Source organism: Pan paniscus, chromosome 3, assembly GCF_029289425.2.
Source record: "Pan paniscus chromosome 3, NHGRI_mPanPan1-v2.0_pri, whole genome shotgun sequence".
NCBI lineage: Eukaryota > Metazoa > Chordata > Mammalia > Primates > Hominidae > Pan > Pan paniscus.
The window spans coordinates 180,488,494-180,508,209 of NC_073252.2; the positions used below are offsets into that span (position 1 = coordinate 180,488,494).

The following is a 19,716-nucleotide window of genomic DNA, read 5'->3' on the forward strand; positions in this document are numbered from 1 at the left end:
ATAGAGAAGAAGCAGGAAGGGCCAATCGTTCAAAGTAATGACTGAATAAATCAGATGTTGTAGAGCAGTAGTCTGACTTGTAGGATTCTTCTGATGAAAATTACACAACTGGCTCTTATAGGAAATTATAGCTCCATAATTATCAACTAACGTAATCACAGAAAGAAGAATCTTAGATATCACTAATGCATTCTTTGAATATTCAGGGCAAAATGCATTTCACCTCTTGTTATGATCCAGCCTTATTTAGCTTATTTTTCTTAAATTTGAATAAACCTGTTTTATTTTCCCTGATTTCTTTATGTAAATTTGCTATGATTATTACATCACCCAAATAGCAAAGCATTAAAAAAGTAATCACAGAATGCACCTAAAATGTGCTGAGTTATAAGGAGAACATAATTATTCTAATTTCTTCTTCACTTTAAAATTATCCCGAAGTGGGGGAAAAAGCACTTTCTCAAGTTTCCTGATTGTACTTTCGTGGGATTATTCTTTCAACAGTGTATCTGCTAAGAAGTAGGGCCATTATCTCTGAGAACTGCTTTGGAACATAGAACATTCAATAAATAGAATATATGCCGCTCTAAAGTCAAAGCAGCAGGTGGTGTATACAGATGATAACACATTGAGAAGTGTCATAAACTATGCATGGAACAATAGCAGCTGACTACCCCGTGTGCATCATGCCAAACTGGAGCCACTGATCTGTATATAGCAATGGCAAAAGCAATAAAATTACAATCTCAACTCAAATCTAATTTCTAACCATGAAAATATTTAATATTCATTTGGAAACTTTTCTCAGATTTTCACTGAAGACCATAAAAGAGCAGACTGGCATTTTGTCTTGATAGAATTATTGGCACTTCCATACCTTAAAGCAGAATTCACTTTAAATAATACATTGGCCTTCTACAACAGTTTTGTTATGTTCGACATTTTGAATAACCGCATGTATATGCATTCTCCTATCGGATGAGAGTGTACGCAGGAATAGTCTTTGACAGGATAGGTAGAGTTAAAATAAGCCTGTATTATCATTACAGCTTTGGAGCTTGATGTCTATTTTCTACCTTTGTTTTCCACAAAGTTTGTTAACTTTAAAGAAAATTATAAATTCAAAAGAAATTTGTATTCCTGGTTCACATTTTTATTAATTGAATATTTTCAATATTGATTAACAATGAGGCAAACTTGTTATTCCCTAAAGAACATTATGTAGAGCCTGTTCTCAAACCTGGTTGCACGTTAAGATCATCTGGAGAGTTTTTCTAAATTTCAGGGCTAAGGCTGCACCTCAGACAAATTAAACCACCATCTCTCTGGGTGAGAACCAGGCATTAATATTTTTTGGCAACTCCCCAGGCCATTCCAGTGTATAGCCATGACTGATCATCACTGATGTTAAGAATTGGGGTTTTAATTCTTCTCAGTCTTTTGTTCCTTTCACCAGACATGATTTCAGTTCACAGTAGACAGCACTTTTGGTGTATATCCTATGGACTTTATCGTGTAATATTTTACACTAGGTAGTTGAATACAATTCATTCCAATGGAGCTTCAAATAAGAATGTCTTAATCCAGACCTGATAGGCATTGAATTATAGTTAAAACAATCATGAACATGTTTGCTTTTCATCTTTACACTTTTTCATCATAAGAAAAACAATGCACTTTATTTCTTCTAGGTATACTGTACAAGGGAAACGGGGAAAACCAGTTCATCTCCCAGCAGCCTCCAGTCGTGAGTAGCATCATGGGCAATGGGCGAAGGCGCAGCATTTCCTGCCCCAGTTGCAATGGTCAAGCTGATGGTAACAAGTTACTGGCCCCAGTGGCGCTAGCTTGTGGGATCGACGGCAGTCTGTACGTAGGCGATTTCAACTATGTGCGGCGGATATTCCCTTCTGGAAATGTAACAAGTGTCTTAGAACTAAGGTACGTCTTTCCTAAATTTGGGCTTTTAACCAAAGCTAAACGTGCCTCTTTAAAAAAAAAGGTTGAGTCTGATGTACTAATTTATTCATAGAAAAATACCATCCCAAGGTTTAAAATCTCCCCCAGAAAGAAGTCAAATTCTTGCTTAAAGTTAAGAGACGCATAACACATATAAATTGTCCCATAAGTGTATTAAAGAGCATAAAGTCACCCAATATATCAAATATCTTACTGATTTCAGTGAATTTTCTGTGCTCTAAAAGGCTAGAGCTATGATTCTTAAATCTCTTTCGCTTTCTTTAGAATAACCCTGTGACATAGGTGTAGCTCTTTTATTTCACAGTGGTTGAAATTAAGGCATAAAATATTTTCCTGTGACTTCAGGACCTGATATTAAATGGACTAAGGCTACAACTTTTAACTAGAATATTGGATCTTCAGGTTGGGTTAATCCATTAGCCATAATGCCAATAGTAAAAGTAACATATTGTCTTTGCTTTGTTCATTTAAGTGTGATTTTCAAATCATTCTATTCTGTAAGTTATTTGGTAAGCCCTAGACTACAGAATTCATTTCCAGTATCATTTCTGCCAAGTTGGCAATTTTCCATACAAATAATTAAAATCTCAGAATTCAACTCATTATATTTTAGAAGGCTTTTCTAACTGTGCTTTCTTTTTTTTTTTTTTTTTTTTTTTTTTTTTACCTTTTTTTATCTGCTTCCACCAAGAAATAAAGATTTTAGACATAGGTAAGCATCTTACCTTAAGGTTATTGTATATTTTCAAATATCCTTTTTACATTTCAATGTGACCCTCTGAAATTGTTTTCTAAGAATATTTCATCATGAGAGAGGAAACTCAGTATCACAGATCATCAAAGGAATTAAAAGTGCTTAATTGAACAATTATTATACAATATATTGCGAGTTATTTACGTGATATAATTTGAGAAATCTTTTTCAGTTGGTTCATAAAATAAATTTCATTACAAAAAAGTATAAGGAATATCTCTCTATAACAAAATGATTTCCAAGCATTAGTTATTGACCGACACAATCTAAGCCATGTTGAACAGAATGAAACCTGAAGCACAGTAAGGAGGTTTGAGAAGGCCTGCCTGGTTCCAAGAAAACCCCTGACAGGTTGGGTTTTATTGGAGACTGTTTAAGAAAAAGAATCTAGAAATATTTTACCTTGGCAAATTTTTTAAAACATACGATTATGTGAACATGTGGCTTGGCAGAGTGAGAGGCCCCAAAACTGAAGCTTAATTATTAGCTTCCCGTAAATTCCTCTTTGCCTATAGTTTATATTTTCCTAAGTTGGGAGAATTACTAGATTTAAGAAGTAATGTTTTCATTGCCATTATTATGGAGGAAATGACTTTCTTCAAAGTGAAGGACGAATATAGTTGAAGCAAATATATAGACTCAGAAGTGTTTCATGTTCCGCTTTCTGTGTACACGTAGCTGCAGAAGATACAATAAAGACTTGTATGGACACATTTGATTGAAAAACTTTGCTCAGGATAGAAAAAAAAAGGCGGAGGAAACCAGTGTTTTAAAGTAAAGCTGGCAAAAAGCTAGACAGGTTAGACATGCTAGATCTAGTTTGTCATTAAAATATCTAATGAAATGATATCAGATAGAAACATTAATAATATTTTATGTGAGGTCTTTTAGATGAATAAGTCAACATAACCCCTTTAAATTGTTGTGTAGTGATTGACAACTAGCAAACAAAAACCAAAGTTCTACTGAAAGATGGATAGCTGTCGCATATCAGGGTGACCAAACCTGGCCCCATGATCTTTTCCTGAGATCCCCTATTGATCTTATACTTGCAGCTGATAGCTCAGTCACATGCTAAAATCAACATTTCATCTCCCCAGGATACTGAGCGTGCAAAGCTCTGCTATTAGAAACCACAGTAGAATTTCAAAAACTTTCTGGTCTTGTTTTCTTGGTAGCTGTGGAGAAAAGAGGAAAGACAGACAGGTTGCACACCAAGTAAATGTGAAAATGCTGGAGGCAATACAGAAAAAACTATCAAAGCAGCTACCTTTTAACAAGCGGGCCTATTCCATGCCGGGCATGGTGCCAGATATTTTATATCTGTTATTGCAGATCCACACAGCAATCCCTCAGGGTTATAGGTGACGTAGTAGAGGCTCCAGGAGGTTATGTATCTTCCCCAAAATACATATCTAAGAAATGGGTAGCAGACGGTTAAACCACTCTAAAAATATGTTCTTTCCACGGCACCACACAGCCGGTTTTTCTGTGTCCCAATGGCCAAGACTCTAGGGGCTCATTCCCTGGGTATGCAAAAAGCAAGACTTATTTCACAATCATTTTACCTGTTATTTAAAGCCATAATCTCTCCCTCTGGAAAAAAAAAAATCTATGAGGTTAGAGTTACATCTTTATTAACAGTAGAAATTCATTTTGTACTAACTCCTGGTGTTTGGCAGTGATACTATTGTAATCCCTCTCTCATGATCCTCCATAATCCTTCTCCTCTGTCCATCATCCTAACTACATTTGTGCTTCTGCATTTCCTTTATGTGCCATGCATGAAGAGTACACTTTTTGGGTTTTATATGGATATTTAATTATATGAAATCAATCAGCGTTAACTGATCACTTACCGTGTGTTAGGCACTTTGAAAAATAATAATATAAGACAAAGTACCTCCTCTCACAACTCACAATCTAGCAGAGGAGACAAGGTATATATGTGACACCTTAAATAACATTATCAGTATCATTCTTTGACACTTAATCATACCCGTGGTCCGTGGTTTCAAATGTGAGAATAGTTCTGTGAAGGAAGAGATTACTGGGAGATGACACTATGGTAAGGAAACATTTTCTGGAAGGGCTGATATTTGAGCTAGGTCTAAAAATGAAGTCTGCTTAAATAGAACAGCAAGAAGAAAAGAGGGCAGTCATGAAGAAATAGAGAAAGCAAGTAAAGTTACTGGGGACTGGGGGAGAGCTGAGCAAGACATGTTCTGAGAGTCATCAGACCCACCTGAATGGAACAGGGGGTTCATGGTGGTAATCACGAGAGATACAGGCAGAAAGGCAGGGGAGGGTCAGATTGCTTGGGGCCTTGAGTGCTCTAAGGAATTATTCTCTCCTATAGGATACCTGAGACAGTGGGGACCCATTTTAGGATCCTGAACAAGTGGCACACTCAAAGTGGCCTTTTAGGAAGAGTAATTTGGTGTCAGAGTTCAAAATGATTGAACATCAGATCAATTAGAAAGCTGTTGCAGCTTGAGATGCTAGATACCTAAAATAGGATGGTTAGCAGTGAAGGAAGCCAAGCGATAAAATAAAGGGAAGGAGAGAATGGAGAGTCTTTGTCTAAGTGATAAGAAAGAGGAAGATGTAGAGAATGTGTAAGGTCTTTGAGCCCAAATCATCAAACATGATCATGTCATTGATAAAATAGGGATTCCATCTGCTTAGTAAGTAATAAAATTGACCTAGCAAAGTCAACATATTTTAGTTCATTGGAACTTCTTCCTTTAGCTTAAAAAATTAAAGTTCTTTTCAGATGCTTCTTCCTGTGTACCTGCCTATCATTACCTTCCCTTTCCTGGTTAATAAGATCCTTCCTGGCGTGCTCCTTATCCTCGCTTTCTTGGGCAGCATGAGTCATGAGAGGCTTAGGAACAGGTCATAGGAAGAAAAAGAAATTGAAAAGTGTGTCTAAATCTACAAAAGGAATGGTATTGCCAGTTGTTAATGATTAAAATATAAAAATGCACACTTTTTATCCTCTTCTATATTTCATATACTGTAAACAGTCTCATTAGTTGGACTAATGGGGGAATAATAAAAATATTGAATAAAAATTAGTATAAAAACACATTGTCTTATTTTAAAATTCAGAGAGTGTTCTGTTATATCAAACTAATAAGCACCACCAGGATATTACCTGAAATAAAAATTCTTAGCTATACTTTAATGAATAGGTATAAATATTACTGATCAACATATTAAACTTTTTACATACATAGAAGCTGCTACAATTCTTTAAAAATGTCTTTCTTTTAGATATACCAAACATTTCCTACTCTGATGTTTATAGTATTAGTTTGCTAAGGAACCCCTTTAATATGTAGTAAGTTTTACCTCATCCTTGTTCCAATTCTCACACATTCCAAAATTTAAAAATTACATTAATTAACTAATACCAGCCAAAGGGCACTTAAACATGTAGAACTAAAAATCAACTTTGTGAATTTTATATTACCAATTAAAGGATCAAAGAAAGTGTCAATCATAAGTCTGTGAATTTGAATCCATTAAAGTGTAGATACCAAATTATAAAAGTTTTATTCAGCACTCCTTATTGACTTAATATTTAAAAATCAAGCAGGCATGGAAATATCACACCCCAAGTCCCTGCTTGCAATATTCTAAACAGTCTTTTGGTTACCATAAAAGAAGCTGTTTTACTTTTATATGTGAATATAGTTTGTTATGCTTCTTCAAATGTCTTGTGTTCTAAAGGCTGTGACACAGTTTCCAACTCAGAAGATAGAAGTGCTAATAATATCTGTTCTCTGGCTTGTTCTTTGTGAATATTTCTCTAGTCTAAGAAGGTTGAATTATGACAGAATAAATGAGCAAATCCAGCCTGCACTTACCACTGGATCTGTGTCTAATTGAATGAGACTAGAGAAGATGTCTTGATAATTGTGATGATCTAGGCAATTCAGGATGAGTTAAGAATCAAGGTGTAATATACTAAAGGTTCTTAACTTGATCTCGGTTTCCTTGGTTTTGCTATTAGTCAAAATTGTAATATTTCAAACCTTTCTGAAATAGTGAAATCTCAATCAATCACATGAGAATGCTGCTGTGCTTCCACTAAGCAGAGATTTCCCAAAACCAAGCATTTTGAAAATCCCTGTGCTCCAGCTGCTGGCTGCAGCCGCTTCCGTCGTGGTAGCCTCACGTTTTCACAGTAGATAGATTACTGACCTAAAAATTCACCATTCGTTGTACCCACACACCCGCCTCTTCAGTGCTTTGGCTTTTCAGAAAGTTGGAAAGCAAGCACGAGCTCACACTGTCAACTCTCTATGCTTAAATTAGGTGACCTTGAATCCCAGTCCTATGGCATATGATTCAGAGCTTCACTGCCACCAGTCTGTCAACTAGAAATATCCAGACTCACTTTTTTTCCTTTTAGTACTTCCATGCTGATCCCTCTTTTCATTTAGGAGAGACCAGCATCTAACAACCAGCTCTAATTTGCCATCCTAGCCTGCGCTGCTGGGAATTTGTCAAGTTCTCATTTCCTACCATCCTGTGGGAATATTTCCAGAGGCTAATTCTCTTCTCTAGGGCCACGTAGACTCCCCCACATTTGTTCTTCTGGACAATAGAGTTGTGTCCAAAAGTACAGCTTTCATTTATCAGACATTTTTAAAGCCATTGACATTTGTTGCTTGATGGAGAAATTTCTGTGTCTTCTAGGAAGGAGATGCTTCCGGACAGGTAATAAGCAAATATAAGCACCACTTTGGGCATTCTCTCTTTACTTCCCCACGAGGATAAAACTGATGACAATAAAGGCAAAGCTTATCACTTGAATGTCCATTCGTTTTTGCACCAAGAAAACTCACGTCCCATAGCTAAAGAGGATGCCACCACCACTGAAGCTGCCACCTCAATAATCTGTTTGTTTGTTTTTTCTCAAAATGAGGGCATCCTGAGGAAGTGTGCATGATTCATTTACCATGAATGAATCATCATTGTTCATCATTACTCTCTAAACAATTTAAAGTGGGTATATTGAGTCTTCATTATTTTAATAGTTTAGGATATTATAAACTGCTGTTATAACAGCAGAAGTAAAAAAACAAATTTAAACCTAACCAAGTTTAGGTTTAACAAACCTAAACCTAAACCAAGTTTAAACCTAATCAGTTTTTTTCTTTTAATATTTTCAGAAACAACTCATACTTTAGTTAATTATTGTATTCCTGCACTTTCTAAGGTTATAAGGCAAAAGACATTGCACTGTAGGAAGAGACAGGACAAAAGCGAGTATAAGGACGGTTAATTCTTAGTGAGTATGTAGTATGCGCTAGGCCCTGTTCTAAGGATCTTACATATATAGTTCGTGTAATCCTCCCAGCATCCTGTGAAATATGTATTATTATCACCACCTTTACAGGTAAGGAACCTGAGGCACAGATAAGTTAGGCAACATGCCCAGATCATACATTTAGTGTTAGTAATGAAGTTAGGACTTAAACCCAGGCAATCGGGTACAGAGTTCATACTCAAAAGATGTACAACTGAGAAGAAAAAAAAGTATGTGTGTTATGTATACACATGAGTGTATGCATACCATGTACACAGCTAGTCACAGTTAACTGTATAATCAGGGAGGTAGGAAAGACTAGAGGGGCCTCTCCAATGTCATGTCTTTCAAAGTAGACTCAGCTTGGTGGAGTTGCAACTCTGTCACCAATTATATATACCTGAAAGACCAGCTGTGTCAACATTAGACTGTTTATAGAAAGGAAAAAAAAAAACCTCTAAAATTGCTCTGAATGTTATATTGATATGTAACTCTTCACTTCTTACAAAGTAATAAGCTGCCACATTAAGGGATGCAATATGTGTTGCTGCATTAAGATTGTAGGCATCAACTTAGGAAAATGATATCATAACACTTAGCACAGCAAGTTGATCACTTGGCATAACCCAGTTGTTCTGAAATGTTTTTCTTGCACAATGACTTGCATCTTTCTGAGTTCATCTTACTTTTTACCATTTCACACACATTTACACACTCTAAGATGTCTTGCCCTAGTCTGTCTTTTGTCACTCAAAGGCTGGAAAGGAGATCCCAAAGCTGAAGGACATACAAAGCTCAAGCCTTTGTATGTCTTTGTATTTCTCTGTATACTAACATCACAGCCTAAGAGCTCTTCAGAGCTCCACAAGGCCTCTACAGACTCCATATGTGATCTGCTGGCCTCCTCTAACAACATGAGAAACACTTAAACAATTTTAAGAATAGAATCTCTTACAGGAATGATAAAGTACAACTATTCAGCACTTAGACGGAAAATCATCAAGTAGTGAAAATTGTTTTATTAGAACCTAACCTCATTGGTAATGAGGAGACTACTGCATCACTATTAGAATAAAAATATTCATATAGGTAGGTTTATTCTAAATATTTTAGATGTTCACAAATAAAATAAATGGAAACAAGCATGTAACTGTGTGTGTGTGTGTTCGTGGCTGTATGTGGAAAGAGGGAGAGGAAGAGAGAGAATGAGAATTAATTAGTATAACTAAGTTCGTCATCAAAAGATACATGGAGTTTGATAATTCCCATCATGTTGACGTCTTGGTTGAGACACCAAATCATTTAAATTATTTTTCAGGTTTTTGTTCAGAAGACAATCTTTGCACATGTACAAGATTACATTAATTTTAAGAATGTGGCATTGAGTGTTTGTAAGGATATTAACTTTTTAATTCCAATGATACGTCATAATTTGTCCCCTCCTTAACAGTGTTGGGCTTACCATTTTTTACAAGTAATGGGACATAAAATGTTTTACATTTGCATTTCTTTATATTTATAAAACTGAGGCACTACATTTTGTATGTCACTACATTCATAGACAGGTTTCAGAGCAGCTCAGTATACAAACTTTGGAAAGAAAACTGAAGGATCCAGCATCCTAGCTCACTGCCACAGGCCACCAACTAAGACTCCCCCGTACACTTGAATGACCTCATTTTAATATTTAACCCCATAGGACAGACACTGGCACTTTTCTGGATTATGATAGAGCAACCAAGACAGATACAGTGGTACATTTCTTCAGGGGGAGGGTTTTTAGTTTGAAAGGATAATACCCTATGGTGAGGTATGAGTGGAATCAGTAGTATATTGTACTTCACTGGAGAATTTGATGGAGACATGCTTCCCCTGGAATAAACTTTATGTCCCTCATTCAGGGGCAGTTTTTTAATGGCTTTGCATTGAGCACAAAAGATTTAGACAATTTGCTTCTTTGTTTTAGGGTAGACACATATTGCCTTTTAAAGGTAATATTTTTGAAGATGACTGTTAGTAAATTGTTGAATCCTCAGCGTCAGGCAAGGAAGGCAAACAGTAATATCAGAGAAATGCTACCTGTGAGCACATTCTTTTGAGTCATTATTAAATAGACAGTACTATTCATGTCTAATCTTTGATCATGGATTCCAGACTATAATCAGTTTCTCATGATCTGTTTTATTTTGCTTTTAATTTCCCTCTGTGTATTAGGAGTAACTCCCTTTGATGTTTATGTATGATCCTTTTCACAGCAGCAACCCAGCTCATAGATACTACCTTGCAACGGATCCAGTCACAGGAGATTTGTACGTTTCTGACACAAACACCCGCAGAATTTATCGCCCAAAGTCACTTACGGGGGCAAAAGACTTGACTAAAAATGCAGAAGTCGTCGCAGGGACAGGGGAGCAGTGCCTTCCGTTTGACGAGGCGAGATGTGGGGATGGAGGGAAGGCCGTGGAAGCCACACTCATGAGTCCCAAAGGTACCGGCAGTTGGCGATTTGAGGATTTCTTTTTATTTATTTAAAAAAAAAAAAAAGGGTAGAAAATCCATTTAGTGCCTAGCTAGTCATGTTTAATGCTGAGTCTAACTTTTTACCTTTGACGGTGTTCTGGAAAGCTGTTTCACATCTAGGGTTTTTAAAAGCCATGTAGCATGAAACTGCTAGAATCCTAACTTGGTTTTACAGTAAATACTAGGTTCTTGGCATTTTTCATTATCATACCATTTTATCAGCTCTTCAAAGAATGAAGCAACTACTCTATATAATTCAGGCCACATCCTGTTCAACTTCAAGGAAGTATCCAAATTCTTTCATAGTCCTGGAATTTCTTTGTCATGAATGAGTCCCAGGCTTCTTTAAAACCCATCACTAAGCAACCCTGTGAGCCCTCACCCTCTTTGGAGAGCTGTTAAACTTTTGTTTCTATGCCATGGGAAAAAATCCTTGCTGAGAGGAATTTTTGGAGGTAACAAGGGCTAAAAAATTCTACGTGATAAAGGCTTTTAAACCAGGCAGGAATGATTCCCTGCTCATGTATTATGGCACTCAATACAATGTTTTTTGGTTTGGGGCCTTTATTTTTTTCATGGTAGCTGCTGACTATTATGTGAACAAGGACTGGAAAAAAGTATCTGTACTGAATTATTCATAATAGAAAATTTCATTGTAACGGGGTCAACAAAACACTAACCTTGGCTTAGATCTATTTTTGTTAGAAGGATACGGTTACTGTAAGTGAGCTGGAATGGAATTTGAAACTGGTTCTGTAATTTATAGACCACAACATTATATAATCATTATAATTTATATTTGAAACATTCAGGTATTACCTGTGTGATACATATACTCACAGGGGATTCTGACAAAATTGGATTATTTCCCTACTGAATTTTTTTTTTTTTTTTTGAGACGGAGTCTCGCTCTGTCGCCCAGGCTGGAGTGCAATGGTGCAATCTCGGCTCACTGCAACCTCCGCCTCCCAGGTTCAAGCCATTCTTCTGCCTCAGCCTCCCGAATAGCTGGGACTACAGGCTCACACTGCCACACCCAGTTTTTTTGTGTGTTTTTTAGTAGAGACAGGGTTTCACCGTGTTGCCCAGGCTGGTCTCGAACTCCTGAGCTCAGGCAGTCCGCCTGCCTCAGCCTCCCAAAGTGCTAGGATTGCAGGCGTGAGCCACCATGCCCTGCCTCCTTACTGAATTTTTAATTTATTTGTATTATAAATGCCTATGTTGGTTTTTTCTAATGTGTTTGCAATCTGCAGTCCTACCTGCTACCTGTCACCCATGTTGTCACTGGGGTTAAATAATTGAGCTTAATAATGGGCCTAATAGTTAACAAAAGTAACCATTTTTGAAAAATTAGTAATACTTGCTTCTCTCAAATACAGGAATGGCAGTTGATAAGAATGGATTAATCTACTTTGTTGATGGAACCATGATTAGGAAAGTTGACCAAAATGGAATCATATCAACTCTTCTGGGCTCTAACGATTTGACTTCAGCCAGACCTTTAACTTGTGACACCAGCATGCACATCAGCCAGGTAGTTAAATACTAAGCCAACTTGTTTGTTTTTCCTCTAGGTGACTTGACTTATTCAGTCGGTAGACTATGATGGCACCATACTAAACTGCATATATCATGTGTTGCAGTGGTTCTGATAGGGCAGTTCCATTTACATGTATCACAGGAGCTAATAAAAAGTTATTTTCTTCTATAATTCTACATTTGATGAATTCAGTGAGATACAGAACAATTATCACTAAGAAATGCTAAGCATTTGTAATAAAATACCAGTAAAGTAGGAGCATGCAGGTATTCTAAAAAGAACCAAACAACTGAAATCTCTAATCTTTTGATTGCATGAGCTCCTTAAGTAGTAGAGAGAACCCACTATGATTAGTCCCAAGGGACTTATATTTAGAAATAGAAACTTTACTGTTGGCCTGATTGAAAACACAATAGAATACTAATCTATTCATAACCTGGAAAGCCCCAACATTTGGTGGTTATTGCTGCCATAAGGAACATGTGTGTTCATAGCTCATCGATATCTGTTGACTCACTACGTAGAGGCCTATTTGCTATTTGCCTGTAACTAGCAAATCTTTCTGTGAGCTGAATTTTAAAATAAAGTGTTATTTCCTATATCTATCTTCATTCATTACTTTTTGGTTTATTTTACTGAGGCTATTGAAAAAACTATTATCAGACAGTTTATCTCAGATTAATGCCAATTTCCCTGAATGGTCTAATTTAATCTTCTGGCGAATTAACTGTAGTGCAGTAACTTACTAACCAGGCCATTTCTTTTTTTATTAAGGTACGTCTGGAATGGCCCACTGACCTAGCCATTAACCCTATGGATAACTCCATTTATGTCCTGGATAATAACGTAGTTTTACAGATCACTGAAAATCGTCAAGTTCGCATTGCTGCTGGACGGCCCATGCACTGTCAGGTTCCCGGAGTGGAATATCCTGTGGGGAAGCACGCAGTGCAGACAACACTGGAATCAGCCACTGCCATTGCTGTGTCCTACAGTGGGGTCCTGTACATTACTGAAACTGATGAGAAGAAAATTAACCGGATAAGGCAGGTCACAACAGATGGAGAAATCTCCTTAGTGGCTGGAATACCTTCAGAGTGTGACTGCAAAAATGATGCCAACTGTGACTGTTACCAGAGTGGAGATGGCTACGCCAAGGATGCCAAACTCAGTGCCCCATCCTCCCTGGCTGCTTCTCCAGATGGTACACTGTATATTGCAGATCTAGGGAATATCCGGATCCGGGCTGTGTCAAAGAATAAGCCTTTACTTAACTCTATGAACTTCTATGAAGTTGCGTCTCCAACTGATCAAGAACTCTACATCTTTGACATCAATGGTACTCACCAATATACTGTAAGTTTAGTCACTGGTGATTACCTTTACAATTTTAGCTACAGCAATGACAATGATATTACTGCTGTGACAGACAGCAATGGCAACACCCTTAGAATTAGACGGGACCCAAATCGCATGCCAGTTCGAGTGGTGTCTCCCGATAACCAAGTGATATGGTTGACAATAGGAACAAATGGATGTTTGAAAAGCATGACTGCTCAAGGACTGGAATTAGTTTTGTTTACTTACCATGGCAATAGTGGCCTTTTAGCCACTAAAAGTGATGAAACTGGATGGACAACGTTTTTTGAGTAAGTATATGAAAATTCTACTCTGATTATAAAATACTGTGATATAATAATATCATCTATAATAACAATATAATCTTAAGGGCTGGAGGATTCCATGTTTTTGAGAGTCTAGAGCTTCTGTAATTTTTGGATCCCGGCTGGGCACGGTGGCTCATTCCTGTAGTCTCAGCTCCTGGGGAGGCTGAGACGGGAGGATTGCTTGAGCCCAGGACTTCGAGGCCACAGTGAGCTATGATTGTGCCACTGCACTCCAGGCTGAGTGACAGAGCCAAAACGTATCTCTAAAGAAAAAAAAAAATGGCCGGGCGCAGTGGCTCACGCCTGTAATCCCAGCACTTTGGGAGGCCGAGGCGGGCGGATCACGAGGTCAGAAGATCGAGACCATCCTGGATAACACGGTGAAACCCCGTCTCTACTAAAAATACAAAAAAATAGCCGGGCGTGGTGGCGGGCGCCTGTAGTCCCAGCTACTCGGGAGGCTGAGGCAGGAGGATGGCGTGAACCCGGGAGGCACAGCTTGCAGTGAGCCGAGATCGAGCCACTGCACTCCAGTCTCTGGGTGACAGAGCGAGACTCCGCCTCAAAAAAAAAAAAAATAGATTCCTCTTTCTGAGAAAGAAGACAAAATTGCAAGATACAAGATGCAGGGCCTTGGAAAGGGAAGGGACTCGTGTAAGGGAGAAGCCCAAAGCTTAAGTTTCAGTTGGCTTCATGGTAAATTTACCTGTACTTCAGGATTAACATCTTGCTTCCAATAGACCTAGCATCTTAGCAGCAAACCTTCTGAGAAGCATCCCGCAGCTGTGGTTTGGGGCATAAAGCCTTTGGCTCTAGGTTTGCCCACCTGATAAAGCTGACTGTATCAGCTTTGCACTTGCATTGAACAAAAACTTCAAAAACATTTACAGTGAACTTTGCTGATTACGTAGAAGGGCTTAAGTTTTTGTAATCGTTACCAGAGAAGCTACACTGTGCCTCAAAGAACCTTACAACTAAATGCAAGTCAGGAATTGCAGTTTGTTGCCTGAAAGCATGTGAAGAGGTAGGAAGCTCATTCAGCCAGGGTGTTCCAAGAGATAGCATGGAGTGGTGGCCCGGGCACTGTGCTGTCTGAACAGTCACATCTCGGGAGTCACTGAGAATGAAAGGAGAATCAGCTGTTGAGTATGTTAGGGCATGTATAAATGCATTCTCAGTTGCTTGTTCACTTGACTCGGTTGTACAAGCCATGAGGGGAAATGAGATATGCAGAGATGGCATGTTGACAAACGCAAAATAGTCTTTGAAATGAATCCTGAGTTCCTTAGTGTGGTTTTCACAATGATATGGTGAAGCAAAGGTATTTCTGTAGGAGCACACCTCTGAAATTATCATAAAAGTCAGTAGAAAAAATGACTCAATATACAAATATTTTCTGTACAGCTTTTCTGGAATGTGTCTTATACATAAAGCTTAGTTCTCCTGTAGCTTGAATTGCTTTTCTTTTTTGACAGATTCCCTTTTAATAAAATGAATGTTAGCCAGCAGCATGATTTTGTCAGAGGAACAAACCTTTTCAATTGAATTACATTAAAATTCTGTTCTTAGCATTCCTTTTGCTCATTTTAGTATCGCAATAGGAAAGGAATAAATTGGAAGTTAATGGAAAGCACTTCCTTTGCACTGTTTTCAAAGTGATCGCAGGCTAGATTGCCAAGGAAGCAAAAAAGAGCACAGGAAAAGTGCTGCCATCAGATGAGACGGGGCAGGAGAGCTGCTCTGATTCTAAGATCTTCAGGAGGCCGGGCGCGGTGGCTCACGCCTGTAATCCCAGCACTTTGGGAGGCCGAGGCAGGCGGATCACGAGGTCAGGAGATCAAGACCATCTTGGCTAACACGGTGAAACCCTGTCTCTACTAAAAATACAAAAAATTCGCCAGGCGTGGTGGCAGGTGCCTATAGTGCCACCTAGTTGGGAGGCTGAGGCAGGAGAATGGCGTGAACCCGGGAGGCGGAGGTTGCAGTGAGCCGAGATGGCGCCACTGCACTCCAGCCTGGGTGACAGAGTGAGACTCCGTCTCAAAAAAAAAAAAAAAAAAAAAAGATCTTCAGGAGATGGTGGTGGCATTGGTAGGGTTTCGGTTTAGTTGAAAGCGGGGGAAACATAGAGAAATAAGTTTTTAGTATAGTCTGGTACTCAAGCCCTGCTCTCCGGGCCATTTTTGAATATGTCCTTACTCGTTCCCAGGAGTTCATTGTATGGATTAGTGCTGACACTTGAACTTCCTACAGCAGATACAGTGGTTTGCTTATGGCCTACAAATGCATTTTAATCAAGTTTGGAAAATTAGAGAAATTTCACTGGTGGAGCTGATGTGGGATATAAAACAATTTGGATTTTTTACCTTTTAAAGAAATGATAGTGCAAAAAAGAAGATATATTTCTCTAGTAACAAATAACCTCCAAGAATTTCAGACTTAGGAATCGGCAGACTGGCTGAAGTAGAGGTTGGGTTGGCAAGCCAATCTTGTATATAATGGGAAAACAGTATTTTAAAGAATGAAAGGTTTTAATTAATTAAAATACAGCAAAATCACATTTTCACCAATACTCATTACATGTCATATTTAAAGTGTATCTATTAAATCTTATAACTAGATAAATTGCTGTAAGGGCAACTAAACTATTCCAAAAAGCATTATTGAAATATCTTACAAAATATCACCCTCACAATCTTATATATATCCATATATATAAAAGAATATCATAGTTTAACAAGCCAGTGTTTAAAAATGACTTTTCTAACAAAATTAGCAGAAATACTGCTTTTAAAAAACAGCGTTTTGTTAATTTTCCTCATAAGCTGGCTACAGCAAAGACGACTAAAAAATTTCTAAGAAACCTTTATGCGTTTTGCAAAAGAATGTGTTAAAAAAGAGCACTTAATCCAAGGAATTCAGAATCATCGTGTCAGAATGACAAATGATCATTTTTTTTCTTCCCATACATTCTTGTAATTTGGCTGTGAAAGAGCAAAGGCCACCTCTTCTTAAGGGTCAGAAACTTTAAAACACATTCAAAAGGAAATGCACAAAAAGAAAAGGTGGGGGGAGGTGTCATTATCAGGCCGCCCCTCCAGAAGCACTGTCTGTGTTCAGACACAGCAGCACGTATTGTCTGTGTGAGTTTGAGATGGTTAATGGGCAAACTCAACCCCTGTCGCTACTCATCAGAGCCTTGACAACAGAGTTTCTGCTGCTTGTCTCCTGACCTGGGTGTGCGGCGGGATGTGAGCATCCTAATAGAGGCAGCGGGGGGCCTCTGAATGCCTGTCGGAATGCCTTTGTTTTTGTAGTTATTGGTGAACTGGCCGACTCCCAGAATATTAGTACGTGTCTGTAATATTTCCCTTCATTTTTAGAGTACCGTGTGTCTATGTGTCTACTTTAGACTTTACAAAGGGCAGCCGGTAAGTTCACAAAGAAGGGATTTGACAGGTTTGACAATGGCCAGAGTGTCACCAAAACCACAACGAGATTGTGAAAAAAAATTGCCATCCCCCACTGAAAAACACCTGCTTTCTATGACTTCCATGACACCAGTCCCTTGAGCTCTGATAACAGGCTCTATAATCATCTTCCTGCACAAATACCTCGCACAGAAAAGTTAAACTTTTCAGCTCAAATTCCCGTTTGTATATGGCCAGCTTTCTGACTAGCCTGGTGTCTAAAAAGCCTTGAGATTAAAGCTTTTGTAGGATAGAAACAGATGGAAGAAGATCTGGAATCAATAAATTTGCCTACTGATAAAAATACACTTGTCATAGTTCCTTCCAAAGAAATTTTAAAAGAGAATTAGTTGCAAGTACTTACCTTACATGTTTTTCTTGGTACAAACTTGAGTGTACCATTAACATGTCACAGTATTGGTATAAGTACAAAATGAAATGTAAAAGGATTTCATAAAATGCAAACTTCCATTATCTTTGTGGCTCCCACCACTCCTGGAATGTTGCTGTGGGTATAGAACTCTCCCAACAGCTATTTGTTGAATGAAGAAATAGAAAAATAAATCAAAGATGTAGACAGGTCAGTGTTTATTTGCAGAGAAGAGTCTGGTAAAACCAGAAGCTGGCATTTGCCAACGCTCCACTGAGAGAACACCTGTAAATGCTCTTTTGCGTTCTAAGTTAGTTCACACCTCCGTACCAATAGTGAATGTTGAAAATGTTAACGTTGCCCATTTTTGTTACTGATTTTTAAAAATATTTACCCAATATTGCATGTTTGCTCGCTGTATTTTGCTTTATAAAATAAGGACTTCCTCAGTTGATCTTCTTATTCCAATAATTAAACAAAATAATAACTTCCTATTGATAGCACTTTCTTCTGAAATGTTGGTGTTAAACACAGAAAACTTTTCCCATGCAAATACAGTTAAAGAATATAATTGTATCTGGTATCAGAAAGAATTCTAGGAGAAGAAAGCCTGATTCCCAATAAGGTTTTTATCAATCACCAATAAAGTAAGTAGGGTGATTCTTCGGGGTACACAGATGGGGTTTCTTTAGCGTGATAACTGTCATTTCAAAAACTAGAGATACCATCTGCTTCTTGGCGGCAGTTTCTCTCCATGTTACTTGTAATCATTATGTCCCTATTGTGATTCATTAGAGAAGTGGCCAATATATTTAGACATGCTACTGGATGGTATGGTGGGAAGACTACATTAGGTATCAGATGGTTTATAACTCAGCTTTGAAATCACTGAGTTAGACTAATATGTTTCACGAGCTAAATAATTATTCATTACGGACTGAGTAAACCATCTTGGCTCTGACCTCCTCTTCCATTGACTTGCTGGGCTGTAGAAAGGACCCCAACTAGCTAACAGGGTCCCCTTGTATGAAGACACTGTGTCTTCAGTGAGTATTAGGGACCGCTTCATGCTGCTCTTCACACCACTTAAAAACAGTGGCCACACACGATCATTCCTTAGCCAGAGTAATTCCAAGGAAACCAAAAAGATCTCACCTGCTAAATATTTATTATTTAAAAAGTTTATGCCTGAAAAGAAACCGCGGTTCTTACACTCGAATGCACAAAGAAGTGAAATCCAGTGTATTGAATTGGGGAACAGAATACGTTATTTAATAGTAAATGGCATTTCACAGTTCTCTGCTTGCTTACCCACATCAAATACAAACCGTTTGGGCATATCTAGAGGCTCTTCTGTCTGGTTAAAGAAGACAACATGAAAAGCTATGAATTCTGGCCAATATGTACATGCACACCAGCAGGTTAGTGACATTTTTTTAAATCTTGGGACTTTGAATATTTGGAGCTCTGTATTTGTGGAGCTGACTCTGTGATCTTTTGTGAGCTATATTCAGATTCACAGAGCAAATAAATGAGTTTCAGCTTTTACACATTATGTAGGTACATATGGGTCTCCAGCTTCTCATTTGGGTGGTTTATTGTCCCTCATTCAAGCTTTTCAATTTCAGAATGAGCTTCTGAACCATTTCTTTATAATGAACTTAACTCAGTGCCCATGGCAAACCCACGGCTCCCACTGACATCAGTTCTCATGCTGTAGGAGTGCCTCAGAGAAGGGATCCCCGAAGAGGAAAGACAGGCAATGTGAACAGCGCATGTGCTACGCCTAAGCCTATTTCAAGTTCAAAACTGTATACCAAAAGCACAAACAATGCAGGAAAACGCAATGATAATTATTCATTAATTAGAAAAGATATCATTAATTAGAAAAGTTATGCCCATTCTTGTTGACACTGAATCCTGTTTAAACAGCCTGGCTGCAGTGCCATGCTGTGTTCTCCTTACAAAAGTGACCACTGCAATCACTTCCAATGTTAGAAGAATTATAGAGGTTATCGGCTGGGCACGGCGGCTCACATCTGTAATCCCAGCACTTTGGGAGGCTGAGGTGGGCGGATCACATGAGGTCAGG

General features: G+C 38.2%; 1 protein-coding gene across 16 annotated transcripts in view; it reads left to right on the top strand.

Annotated features, from left to right (window-relative positions):
• The window catches only part of TENM3 (teneurin transmembrane protein 3), a 2,735,422-nt gene that overhangs the window by 2,674,386 nt on the left and 41,320 nt on the right, over positions 1-19,716 (top strand). For 9 of the 16 annotated variants that reach the window (XM_034959455.3, XM_063604002.1, XM_057302221.2 and 6 more), the window contains 5 exons: positions 1,692-1,941; positions 2,672-2,692; positions 10,313-10,545; positions 11,957-12,111; positions 12,892-13,766. In XM_034959455.3, the coding sequence (XP_034815346.2) occupies positions 1,692-1,941; positions 2,672-2,692; positions 10,313-10,545; positions 11,957-12,111; positions 12,892-13,766 (1,534 nt within the window). The remainder of the gene's footprint in view (positions 1-1,691; positions 1,942-2,671; positions 2,693-10,312; positions 10,546-11,956; positions 12,112-12,891; positions 13,767-19,716) is intronic. The other 7 variants (XM_057302222.2, XM_057302224.2, XM_063604007.1 and 4 more) reach the window with 3 other exon arrangements.